Source organism: Cheilinus undulatus, linkage group 14 (genome assembly GCF_018320785.1).
Source record: "Cheilinus undulatus linkage group 14, ASM1832078v1, whole genome shotgun sequence".
Taxonomy (NCBI): domain Eukaryota; kingdom Metazoa; phylum Chordata; class Actinopteri; order Labriformes; family Labridae; genus Cheilinus; species Cheilinus undulatus.
This window is the reverse complement of record NC_054878.1, coordinates 42,274,593-42,288,635: the sequence shown is the minus strand read 5'-3', so window position 1 is coordinate 42,288,635 and position 14,043 is coordinate 42,274,593. Positions and strand designations below refer to the sequence as shown.

General features: G+C 39.5%; 1 protein-coding gene across 1 annotated transcript in view; it reads left to right on the top strand.

Moving 5' to 3' along the window:
* The window catches only part of clvs2 (clavesin 2), a 48,732-nt gene extending 35,515 nt beyond the window's left edge, over nt 1-13,217 (top strand). The window contains exons 3-5 of the mRNA XM_041805921.1: nt 9,513-9,623; nt 9,821-10,053; nt 11,604-13,217. Coding sequence (XP_041661855.1) covers nt 9,513-9,623; nt 9,821-10,053; nt 11,604-11,697 — 438 coding nt within the window. The 3' untranslated portion in view covers nt 11,698-13,217. The remainder of the gene's footprint in view (nt 1-9,512; nt 9,624-9,820; nt 10,054-11,603) is intronic.
* The last annotated feature ends 826 nt before the right edge of the window (nt 13,218-14,043 follow it).

Below are 14,043 nucleotides of genomic sequence, written 5' to 3'. Positions count from 1 at the left end.
TAAGGTCCAGGAGTTAACTGTTAGCAAGGATGCTAACGCCAATGCTACTGATCCAACACACACGCACTGATGTCATCAATGCTTTGAAACCGGGGAGGGTCCATTCTCTGGGTTTGTTTGGCACAGCCAAATCTGTGAGCAGCCATAGTAAGTAATAAAACTAAACTAGCACCATACATACAAAACACAAGAACCAATTCTGTGATCAATGTAGATATTTTAAGGTAAAATTCTACATATTGTGTCATTAAGCAGATGGAGAAAACATTTTCCTTAGAGTAAAGTAAGGCTGGTAACCTGACAGTATAAAAGCAGAGAGAGGTGAGATGGATGAAGAGCTTGTGCGGTATACTTTACCTTTTAGAAGTGAACTCCAGAGTTCATCTCTGACATTTTTATACATTGTCTGACCAGAAGTGAAGCGTGGCTGAACATTTCAGTGAAGCAGTTCTGCTTTTGTAAGCCTCTCTGTTGATTCAGCCTCCTTTTTTTAACTCCAGTCTGCCCATAAAGGTGCTTTTTGTAAAGAACAGGCCGGCAGCGAAACAATGTCACCGCTCCAGGCCACACTTTGTGTCCTGAGATGAAAAAAAAAAAACTCTGAAATGGAGGTCATCTTTTTCCTCCTGAACTCACTTTTTGCCCCCTTTTTACTGGAGGACATTTTTAGTCATGGTGCTGTGGATGTGAAGTGACAGGAGCAGAGCGGAGGAGAGAGAGCTCATCAACCTGATGTGCTGCACAAAGACTGAGACACCACGACGGAGGGGGAGAACATGTGCGACCACAGACTCAGACACATACACACGGAGGAGGACGAGGGTTGTCACATATTGTAACATCAGCTGCTGGCTGGCGGAGTTCTGATAGACTCTCTTATTCCAACAAAGATGTCAGAACTTGCGTCTTTTTCTCAATCTTGGCCTCAGTCATACTTTTAGGTCTTTTGTGTAAAAATCAAACATCAGAAGAAGAAAGATTCAGAAACAGAGGATCTCAGTAATTCTATGTGATGTTTTTCTTTGACCAATCCTGAGCCTTTTTTCTCTCAGCTACAGTGAAATCTCTCCAAGTGTCTAATGGATTTGTTCTTTATACGGCAATGAAAATTGTTTACAGCGTGATTGGCTCTATGGGGTTAATTGTTAATGTGAGCAATTAAACCATTTGATGGTTTTGGGCTGCGTTTCAGTGGTGCATTTTGGCAAATAACAGCACTGTGTGACTCAGATTCAGTATATACCCATTATTGTGGACTGTTAGTAGAGAATTTGCATTGCAAAGGGGACATCTCTACATGGATATTGTTGTTTTTTGTGTTGTATGCAATTAAAAAAGGGGTGGAAAAGCAGTTCTTGGTTTTCTAGCTTTATTGCTGCTGGCATAAGGATACAGGAGATGTAATCCGTAAAACTCTGTGACTGTTGATAGGTCATCAGAGTAACTCTGTGACTGTTAAGTGGTCATCAGAGTAACTCTGTGACGGTTGAGTGGTCATCAGAATGACTCTGTGACTGCTGAGTGGTCATCAGAGTGACTCTGTGACTGCTGAGTGGTCATCAGAGTGACTCTGTGACTGTTCTGATAATACTGCGACTATTGTTTCATCTATGCTAGCATCTTCAGTGGCTGCTGTTGTTTACAGTCTTGCAGTAAAAATAAAGCAGGATTGTAGCATCATTTGATTTCCTCAAATGATGCTGATTGGTCCGGCTTTGACTTTGTCCAACAGAAAAACACAATCAACTATCATTGCATGCTACAACACACTCACAAATGGGTTTCATTTTTATATCTTGCTTTGTTTCAACTATGAATTTCCCCAAATCCAATGAAAAACCCTTATCTGATAAGGATATACTGTAGATAACATCTGTAAGGGGGACTTCTTGATCAGTCAGTGAGCAGCTTTTTAACCCAGCAGTCAGACGTCTCAGTGAAGTGGCAGCTTTGTCTCCTGCTGGTCAGCCGACTTCTTCCGTTCTGTACTTGTATCGGCGAGGAGAAGTCGACACGTCACATACTGTTACAGCTGGGTGTCCGTGTGAACGCACACTCAGTGTTTAACCCTCAGTGTTGGTGGCAGCCTGTCTGTTTGTGTCCCCCCTGGATCTGTGAGGTTTTCTAACCGCAGCGTTGCACGAGAAGCTGCATCCAGGCGGAGTTCATGTCATTGGAGAGGAGAAAGTGAAATGACAGGCCAAGATGGAAGCTGTCAGTGTTGTCATCGCCAGGTTTAAGATACAGAACAAAATGTCGTTACTAAGCCACCGCTGTATGGGTTTATTTTGTTAAAAGGATTTATTTAACCATCACACAGTGATTTTTACAATTTCAGGAGGCAGAGCAGGTGGTTTAACGCTCTCTAAATTGTGTCTTTAACCTACATCTCCAGGTGTCAGGAATTTGATGCTGAACTAAGAAATCCCTCCTCAGTTTGTAGTTCTTTGATTGGTTTGAGTTAAAGATAGGTGCTGTAAGCAGGGGCATCTGTCAGAAAGTGAAAATGCTCTGATTGATCATTATCTGCTGATTTTAATCAAAAATATGTCATGGGTAAATCAGAGTCTTTGCACTAAACACTTAAATCACTGAAACAGTTCCCCCGTGGGTAATACTAGAGGCACTGTTTGTATGTTATAATGTAACCTTTCATATTATTGAACTGCCAGCAGATTCACACATCAGACACTGATTGAACATTGACAGTCCTGATGCCCACCTACGTGTTTCAACCACTTTTATTTTCATTTTTTAAAGAAAAAAAGTCATTTTTAATTGGATGAATGAAGGATGAGTAGACAAGCCTGGCTTGTTACTCCTACAGAACGCCATCAAAGAATGTGAAGAGGAGCAGGAGTAGAAAAACTGCTTTAAGATGCTCTGTTGTTTCTTTGGTGAACAATACAGTAGCACCCAATATACTGTGTTAACTTGATCAAATATGACTGTCTTTAACTAACAGTACAGAGTCAGAGTACTCTAAATTTAACTCCTTCTATTGTTGACTTGAAAAACATCTCTGTTTACTAATCTGCACTTTGTCACTGATACCTGATCTAGCTGGTTATGTTTGGAGACAAAGATTTTAAAAAAAGGCGTGGACATGAATGTGGTCAAATGTGACTTTTAACAAAGGAAATTAAAGTTTTAGAAAGAAATTTTGAATAAATCAGAGTTCATGTTCTGAAACTTGTCACCTTGCTTTGGTATCTCAGCGGCAACGTACAAAAAAGACAAAATACTATGTGATTAATGCAACTTTTAAAATTTAGTGTTAATTTCAAACCTTAATCAAACCTTTATCCATGTTTTAATGCTGACAGCCCCAGTTTAAACGACCTAAAATAGGACACTATAAGAGTTTTGATTCTATCAAAGAGATAAGACAATTAACATTTTCAGCTTTTCTATAAATTCTTTTGCTCCAGGTCAGATTAAGAGAAAATCTTCTTCTTTTCTACACAGCACAAAGCAGCAGGAAGCTGCAGTTTTTCTACAGCTAAATAAGCTCTAAAGAGAAAATCGCTCCTAATGTGTTTATCCTCTTCAGTGACGCTGCAAGCTCCCATGAGGACAAGTTAAGAGGTGAAGCAGCAGAGAGCTTTAAGGGCAGAAACTTTCAAAGCATCTATATATAACCTGGTTTCAGAGACGAGTCCTTGGTCAACGTGTTGTCCTGCAGATGTTGACAGACTTTTCTGTCACCTTGAATTCTCTTCAACCTTTTCCTGTAACTGAAGATGCACCACTGTGACCTGCAGTGTGAGGATGGAAATATAATCCCCCAGAGTCGTTCATTTGTTTAGGATTGACATTTTCCTCCAGAAAAGAAATCAAGGAGAGCTGAATCTGTTGGAGCGCCTGGTTTCCTATCTAAGAGGTTCTATATTTACTGAGTATGTCAGCTGTTTACCTGCCAAACCTCCTGATTTAAGGACTAAAGCAGCTCCGAATGTAGGTTAAATTTATCAACATCCCTGGCTGTTTCTGCCTGGAACGTGTCTGCTGTTTTGATCTATCAGTTTATATTTTCTCTGCATAGTTTAGAACAAGCTCGGTGATTTTGAGGTTATATTTAGTGCGTCTGCTGTGATAAACAGCAACACCCATAAAACATGAGTTTGCCATAACCACTGCGTCAAGCCAGCAAAATTTAACCATATGGATTAAATAAGATTGTGTCAACAGTTTTAAGCAGCCCCAGGAGAGAAAACAAAAAATATCACCTTGTTATGGACATTTTTTTCCATGTTCTCATGTTGTTCAAATCAAACACTGAACGCCTTCCTAGATAGGATTACTGTCAGTCATTTGTCAACCATAGATTTGCAAATTAAATGTCTTATTTCCAATCAGGGAGGTAATTGTGTTCGAGTCTTATTCAATTCTTCAATAATCATTGATATATTTTATGTTTTTGTTCTATTTTGGATCTTTTACAGATCATTATAAGTGTGTTTTGTTAATATAAAATAAACTTATAAAAGATCATTTGAATAGGATACATATCAGGTGGATACAGGGAGTGTTGTTTATGTATAAAAGAGAATAAAACCAAAAATAAATGGAGCGCGATGAAAAAGCAAATATTGCCATGGCAATCCATACATGGAGGGCATCATTCATCTAAAATTCACTTTCCAGGCTTACGCAGATATGACAAGCTGGTTTGATGTTTGGTTTGACTGACAAAAATATGAAAGTTGTCTGCACAGAGTTGAATATTGATGTTTGCAATAACATCCCTCAAGAAGAGCATTCAAAAGGAGAAAAGTTGGGGACCAAAATTATGCCCTGTTGGATGCCATAATTTGTAAAAGCTGGCAATTATAAGCTTTGGGATCTGAAATGATTATTTTCTGCACATTTTGGTGAAGAAGTCATTCTAAAATTTGAGGGCATCATTCATCTAAAACTCACTTTTCGAGCTGAAGCAGTTATGAAGCGGCTGGTTTGATGTTCGATTTGATTGATATAAATTTGTAAGTCATCTTCATAGAGCTGAATGATGTTTTCAATGACATTCCTTAAGAATAACATTCAAAAGGAGAAAAGTAGGGGACCTAAACTTATGCCCTGGGGAATGCCATAATTGGTAAAAGAAGGCTATTGTAAGCGTTTGGAACTGAAAAGATTTTTTTCTACACATTTTGGTGAAGAAAAGTCATTCTAAAATTTGAGGGCATCATTCAACTTATATTAATCTTTTTAAGGTAAAGCAGTTATGAAGAGGCTTGTTCAATGTTTGGTTTGATTGATAGAAATATAAAAGTCATCTGCGTAGAAACTGAGTTGAAAATTTATTATTTTAATATCAATCCTTAAAAGTTTTGGATAACACAGATTAAGCTTTTATAACTACCTAGATTCCTTTCCGTTCATTTTGGGTAGCATAAGAAAAGAAATGGCCCTTTAGTATTTCTACAGTGCTTAGTCGTTTGACAGGGGCCAGAGTTAGATATAAAGCTAACTGACATCTGTGGGCAGGAAGATATTTAAACATACAATACAAATGTGATGATAAGATGGATTGGTGGACCTTCAGAGGGATTAAAATACTCTTCTGGAGAGGCCAAGCTGTAATGATTGATTTGTTCGCCCTGTTTGAAGGCTTGAATGGCTTTGATTGACATGTAAATATGAAAGTAATCTGCATAGAGACTGAGTTGAATGTTGATGTTTATATATATGATGTATGATTTATATGTATGATGTTTATAATAACAATCCTTGATAGAAATAGAGAAAAGTAGGGGATCTAAACTTATTCCCTGAGGAACGCCATATTTGGTAAAAGCGAGGGAATACAGAGAATAATGGATCGCGTATGGAAAGAAAATTCATTCTAAAATAATTATTAGTGTAACGGTTGATTTGTAAATCCTGTTTGGATGTTTGTATGGACGAAACATGTTGGCTTTTTAAATTATTTTTCCATTAAATCAAGGCTTCTTAAGTATTTCCTTCCTAATTTTTTTAAATTTTTGTCATTTAAAATGCCTAGTTTCTCCTCTTTTATAGGTGATTGTCCAAGAACAGCTATTTCCTTCTGCTCTGACCACATTTAGCAGCCTTGCTGTTTCTATTCTTTGGATTAGTAGAGAATATTTTTAACAAGGAATATGATAAGATGAATTAGAACAAGTACTGAAAACTGCTACAGAAACAGATTGACACTTGATCTGGTTTCCTTTGGTTGCAAATTCTTTAAAGCTTTTAGAATCTGTGTTTATGCCTCCAAGATGGCAATAAGTTTTAGGGTTTTCTGTCTTTTTGCCCATCTCTGCGACAGTGCAGGCCATTCTTGTAAATGTGATATCTCAACAACACGAGAGATTTTCTTTGAACTTTGCACAGACCTCCTCTCTGACAAGGATAAAATCCAGACATTTTGGAGGTACAAGGTCTTGGAGAAAACCCACCTCAATCTCACTTTGTCTTACTGTAAACCTCACAGACACAGGGAGTACTTCCAGTTTGTTTAAAAAAATCATCTGTTTGAACTGAAACTTAAGGAAAACTGGCGGGTTTTTATATTTACTGTAAAACAGCATCAAAAGCTTGTTGTGGAGAGTTTATTTAAAAACGTATCTGCTTCTCCTCTCCATCCCTCCTGCCTCTGAACATCTTTGGCTCTCCCTTGCATCTCCTTTCCCTGTATTAATCTCACAGCAGCTGTGCCCTCCACCCCTGTTTGAACACTCTTCTTACACCTTTTTCATTTCCTTCAGACATCAGTGGAGTAAGAGCAGATCAAACCTTTGGCTCCGGTTTCTCCTCCTCCTCCCCCGGTCCCTCCGGTGCAGCAGAGACCATGCAGTTCATACTCCATTTTGGGTGTTTCATGTATAATGCAGCAGGTCCCTTCATCAAAGTGAAAATATGTGTCAGAGCTGAGAGCAGGCCGGAGGTCCAGAGTCAGAGATCTGACAGTCGAGGGGGAAGGGGTGGTCTAACCAAAATAAATCTCTTTATTATTGTCCTGGTTAAAACATGATATTCACAAACCTGTTTAGTGTTTATTTAAATTTGATTATAAGATATACATTCTGTCTCTTGTTGATCTACACTCAGTACCCCATAACGACAAAGTGAAACTCCTGAAATGTTTGCAAATTTATCAGAAAGAAAGAACTAAAAAGTAACATTGACAGGTATTCAGACCCTTTACTTGTGTAGTTGAAGCACCTTTTGCAGCCATTACAGCCTCGATGCTTTGAATATGATGCAACAAATCCTCTCAAGCTCAGTCAGGTTTGATAGGCAGCATCAGTGGACTACCATTTTCAGGTCTCTCCAGAGAAGTTCAACAGGGTTTAAGTCATTGTTCTGGCTAGGCCACTCTAGGACATTCACAGTTGTCTCTAAGTCACTCCTGTATTGTCTTGGCGGTCATTGTCAAGTTGAAAGGTGGACTTTCGGCCCAGTCTGAGGGCCTGAGCACTACGGAACAGGTTGCCATTGAGGATATCTCTCTACTTAGCTCCATTCAGCTTTCCCTCAACCCTGACAGGTCTACCAGTACCTGCTGGGGAAAATCACCCCCACGGCATGATGCTGTCACCACCATGCTTCACTGTTGGGATGGTATTGGGCAGGTGATGAGTGGTACCTGGTTTCATCCAAACATAGCCTTTAAAATTGAGACCAGACAGTTCAATCTTGGTTAACTTAGACCAGAGAATCTTGTCTCTCACAGTCTGAGAGTTCTTCAGGTGCTTTTTTGCTAACTCCAAGTGGACTTTCATGTGTTTTGGACTGCGGAGAGGCTTCCACCTAGCCACTCTGCCATAAGGCCTAGATCAGCGGAGGGCTGCAGTGATGGCTGTCTTCTGGAACTTTGTCCCAACTCCACCTAGGATCTTAGTCAGAGTAACCATCAGGTTTTTGCTCTTGTTTTAATTGTGTAATACCGTGATACAATACTGTTTCCATCAAAGGCAAGACAAATGCCATGATATGATTCTAGACCATATCACCAAAGCCAATATCCAATCATTTCAAATCATGTCCTATCTCATTGTATTGTCTTGTATCGTTTTAAATCGTGTTTACCTCTTTGAGCGATTATCTCTAGTTCAGCTGCATTTTTAACCAAACTGGGTCACATTCTTTTTCACAACAAGGTCAAAGAGTCATACTGAAAGCTTGTCTTATTGGAGGACATGTTTTTGCATTTCTCCCAACCAGCCTAGGCATGAGTTTTTTCCAACAACGAGGGCTACTTGTTGTGGACTACAGCACCCCCTGTCTGTGGACCTCAGCAGGTTAAGCAGGTTACTACCAGATCTTGGCATGCCGACTACCTCGTTTTTTTTCTTGTCACTCTGATTGGCCAGTAATAAATGTGACAGACAGAAAGATTGTCCAATCTCCTTTTGAGAAGTTTTTGAAAAGTTATGCCCTTTTACAATTCTTTGTATGCAAGAGAAAAATCAAAATATATCCAATAAAATAGATAAATTTAAAAAGTCTCTCTGGTGTGTCAGGTTGATCCATTTACTCGGATTCATATATTTTGTAAAAAGTTTTGATGTAAGTTCTCTTTGACTCAAAGCATGTGTGAGTATCTACGTTAAATTTCAACCCTTTTGTTCAGCCATGTTTTCCTGCGTACACGTACAAAATATCCCATTGTTTTCCCTTTTCACTCTGTTGTCCCTTTTGCCTTTATCATTCATGTACATATCACATCTTGTGTCCAAACTGTGTTTATTTTTAGGATGCGCACGGCTAACAGGCCTCATAGATGCAGGGGACAAAAGCAGTTTTCATGCAAACACATACACACAGTTCAGATCAAGTAAATCTCTGTTCATAGAGAGACTGGTAGACAACGTCACTGCCACAGCCAGCGGCGGCGACTTTATGCCTTAAATTGGTCAAACCCTCATTTGCAATCCGGGCCTGACCTCAGAGACTCTCGCTGTCTCTGTCTCCTCTGAACACCGAGACCAGCCTCGTATAAACGTCTGTCCAGCGCCTTTTTCATCAGCCAGCTCGGTTATATCACTACATGATGTTAAACTGATGGACCTCAGCCAAAATGTGACTCACACAGTGCAGTGTAATTATCATAATTGTATCTGTCCGGCATTCTAGGAAACAGTATCGGGCCCAGACGACACTCACTAACCTGCAGGAACAAGGGCTCGTCTCCCTTAGGCTTTGTGCTGCGCTGACTCCAAAATAGACCGAACCATTTCCTATTGACGATGAGATTAGAGCCCATTTACAGAACTAATCTAATGCAAAGGGACTGGAAACTCACAGAGGCAATTTTTCATTTGCTGGAAGTCAAAGCAGAGTAAAAAAATCCTGATTGAGACTGTCTCTTTGTCCAAAAGCTGCTCAGAGTCTATAAATCATCTTGTTAGAGAATCCTTCAAACACTGTGATACAAACCAAGGTTTCATTTATAACAAAGCATCCTTTTATATGTAAACACGAAAGACGAGGGACGTATGATTGACCTTTACTTACATTTTCTTTGTTTGCTTTCCCTACAGGACAGTTTTCCTGCCAGATTTGGAGGCATTCACTTTGTGAACCAGCCATGGTACATCCATGCTCTCTACACCGTCATAAGACCCTTCCTCAAAGACAAGACCAGGAAGAGGGTGAGTCAAGACAATATATCATAAAAGCAGCAAAAACCAAAGTATATATGCTTCGGTAGTACCACATCAATCCTGCCCTTGTATTCCTTATTAATTCAAATGAATAAAATAAATCTAAGGATGAAAAAGCTGAGTAAATTTCACCTAACATCAACCCTCCAGAAGGTCAGTCTTACTAGTATGACTCCTGTCTGCAGATCTTCATGCATGGTAACAACCTGAACAGCCTCCACCAGCTCATCCATCCTGAGATCCTACCCTCAGAGCTTGGCGGGATGATGCCACCGTATGATATGGGCACGTGGGCACGGACGCTGCTGGACCACGCCTACGACGAGGAGACAGACTATTGCCCAGAGTCTTACACCCTGTCAGTACAAGACCTGGAGAGAGACCTGGAGAAAAACATGTCCCCGAAAACCATGAAGAGGTAATGCAAGCAGTGATGTCTCTGAGGCAGTTAGCATTTACAGTATACTTTTTTATATATATTTCTCAAACTTGCTCTTGTGTATGTTGAACTTGTTTCTCAAGTTACTCAAAGTCTAGTGAACGGTACTTCACAAAGCTCAAACTCACCAAAATAACTAAATACAAACTGAAAAAACAAACGCCCAACAAAGTGTCATTACACAACCTTACAACTGATTGCCAAGCACCCTGTTTGTCCAGGACTAGATATCATCAGAAATCCAAGTAATCTCTGACAAGCCCCCATGTTTTAATTAGCAGCCACTGTACTAAATCATTCTTATTCCAGATGAGCCCCCATTCATCAAGTACCAAATAGCAAACAAAATCCAATTTATCCCATATAAGCCCCCAGTTTGTCAAGTAGCAAATACTGAACAAAATTCTAATTTTTGCATACCTGTCCCAGTTTGTCAAGTAGCAAACATTAAACAAAGTCCAATGTATCCCAGACAAGCCCCCATGTGTGTAACAGGAAAAATCAGATAAGTTCTGGGTGAGTCCCCATTTGTCAAGTACCAAAGATCAAACAAAATCCAAGTTTTCCTAGACAAGCATCTATTTTTCATGTAGAAAAAGATCAAATGAAATCCGAGTTATGTTGACAAACCCCTGTTTGTTAAGCCAAAAGTATCAAACAAGTCCAATTTATACTAGATGAGCCGCAATTTGTTAAATAGTAATTATCAAACAAAATCCAAGTATCCCATTCTTCATGTAGCAAATATTAAAAAAAATTAAAGTTATCCCAGACAAGCCCCTATTTTTCATGTAGCAAATATCAAACAAAATCAAAGTTATCCAAAACAAGCCCCCATTTTCCATGTAGCAAATATTAAAAAAAATCAAAGTTATCCCAGACAAGCCCCCATTTGTCAAATTGAAAATATCAAACAAAATCAAAGTTATCCCAGACATGCCCCCATATTTCATGTAGCAAATATCACACAAAAGCAAAGTTATCCCAGACAAGCCCCCATTTCTCATGTAGCAAATATCAACTGAATTCCAAGTTATACTGGACAAGTCCCCATTGGTTAAGCTTGGAATATTAAACAAATTCTGATTTATCCCGAATGAACCCCATCTTGTCAAGAAGCAATTACTAAACCAATTATGAGTCATCCTGGATAAGACCCCATTTTTCAAGTACCAAATTTCAAACAAAATCCAAATGATCCCATGTGGGCCCCCATTTGTCAAGTATCAAATGTTGCCTCAATTTCAAGTTATACCGGATGAGCCCCCATAAAATAGTAACAATTTGGTTAGTTAGCTCAATCATGAATGCAGAGAGAGAATGAATGTGGAAAACAAACAAAACCAAACCAGCTGAAGGAGACCTGGGAGGATGAGAGGGAAGATGGTAAGAGTGGAAGTTAAATTAGCTGAGGCCTGATTAACTCAGCTGTGCATAGTTTACTGTTCAATTCACTGATGTCCCCTAAATTCAGTAGAACAGTGAAGACCTTTTTCTCAACTCTCATGTTCTTTATTGTGTTGCTGCAGGTCTCAGTCTGTGGTGGAACCGGGCGTCCTGAAACGACCGGACAAAGTGAAGAGTGAAGAAGACAACATGCAGCCACTGCTCTCTTTGGACTAAAGTACGCTTTCAGCAGCAGTAGTATTGAAGCTTACTGGAGTCAGTATTTAAACACACAAACACGTGACTGACATGTGCACATACTGAACCAAACGCACGGCTTACAGACGCTCCTTGTGTCTCTTGAACTCCAGGAAATCTGAACAAGCTGGTACAAAGCAGGAGGAGACAGGGTGATGTCTCACCACACAGAAACTTAGAGCTACTGATGGTGTTCGATATATTTATTTATTTATTTAGTTATGTGTCAAGTGCCAATTCAGAAAACAGCTGTAAAAATTTATCTGAACAACCCAGCCGCTCACAAAAGGAGAAGACGTGTAAGGAGAGGGAGATGCGAAGGTGCCACGTTTGTGAAAATAGTGTTTCCTACAGCTGTACAGTAGTCCAAAAACCAGAGAGTTCCCGAGCTGCAGTCCTTTCTTTTTCTTCTTCTTTGTACAGTTATTTAAAGAAGACACGGTGTGTGAACGGGAGGCACTGCTCAGGATCAACAGAAGAGAAGATGAGGGGCTTTTTTTCAACCGACTGGACACAAAACTGGCAGACAGGCAGGCGCTTGGGTCACTGGGTGTACTGGTTGTGGAGGTTTCCTGTGAAAATATTGTCTGACTATCACTCTACCTATCTCTCAGAAAAGCATAACCCCTTTAAAGAGAGGAATCTATGTTTTTCTTTGCAGAATTTCTATATTTTCAAACCCATTTATCAAAAAAATCAGTGTTTCTTCTTTCATTTGAAAAAGCTGCAGCCTCTTTGAGAAACTCACCTAGAGGTGACGGAGCAGTTTAATCAGCTAAAGATAAACTTTGGGACTCTTATAGGTAGATACTGTCATCCAGACTTATAAAAAAGATTATTTTTGTGACACATTTGTTGTACTTTAGGCAATAATGATCTTAAGAAGCTTCAGCACGGTCACTAAATTTGTTTTCGATGCATTAGTATTTTAATATTTACACTACACATAATTTTGCATGTTTTTGCCCACTTGCCCAAAACACATTCCTTTATTTGCATTATTCCAGAACATCACTGGTGTTTCCAAATGTACATAGGAGTCAGTTAGTATTGGTATCAGTTTATAATCTTTACTTGTTTGTTGGTTTTTCACCACATCACACTTTCAAGTGATTCTAGGCAGATTTATGTGAATATTTAAAGCAAGAGAGTAATTTCTCTTCCACTATGAGGCGACTGATAAGCTAGACTTTATTCAAAGCTTAACTAATTTCAGAGCCATTGCAGACCATGGTCAGGGTTTCAAATAAAACAAAACATGGACTGTACAGTGCAATCAGAAAGTATTCAGACAACCTTCCCTTTTTTTCTATTTTCTGATGTTGCAGCCTGATGCTACTATTAAAAAATATCTACATTCTCGTTAATCTACACTCAGTACCCCATCATGACTAAGTGAAAGCAGATTTTTTTTTAAATATCATATCATATCATGAAACACATGATCATATGATTAGGGAAGATACCTCCATAAAAGGCCACAAATCTGGCAATGCATAACAGAGCAAAAACCAAGCCATCAATGGTATCCTGCAAGCCCTCATGACCTTCATTTGGATTTCTAGTTGCAAAAACTCCAACCAAATTTAGAGTTTTTCCAAACTCTAAGTGGGCTTTCATGTGGAGATAGCACGCCAGATAGACTGTTTGATTTATCCATTGCATGGATATATTTCACATTTATCTGGGAAAAATGTTTGGGTAGGGCAGGACTCTTCAAAACATTCTTGAAAGGGGACTGGGGGAACACTCTTATCCGTCACATTCATGACGGGCCAATCAGAGCAATAGACAAAATGACGTGTGCATGGCCTTCTCTTGAGCTGACAGGCTACCACTGCTTTTGTCATGAATGGGGGAGCTTCTTGTTGAATAAAATTGATGCCAAGGCCGGTCAGCTGCCACTTTCCTACAGCTACATCAAAGCTAACAGCTACTGCGGCAGCAGCCATTGCATACAGCAGCAATTGCTCACCGTAACGATTGTAAAAACATGCTGAAGCAGAAGGGGAGAAGAGCAAAAACAACTTTTCTGTCATTAAAAGTTTCAGTGTTGCTCTTTGCTTTTGTTTTGATAGAGAAATGGTGCTTTGACAAAACCGCCGCTATGTTGTAGTTACATCCAAGCTAATCACCGCACTGGAGGCAGCCATTGCAATGAGCTTGTATAAGTTAACCCCGCCCATTGCTACCGCCTCTTTAAATGATGCTGATTGGTCTGAACAGTGTTCAGTTCATTACAAACATTGTAGACTGGAGCTTTTCAAGGTGGACTTGCCTGATGGCAAACATGGAGTCTGGCATTTCCATCTGCTTAGCAACGTT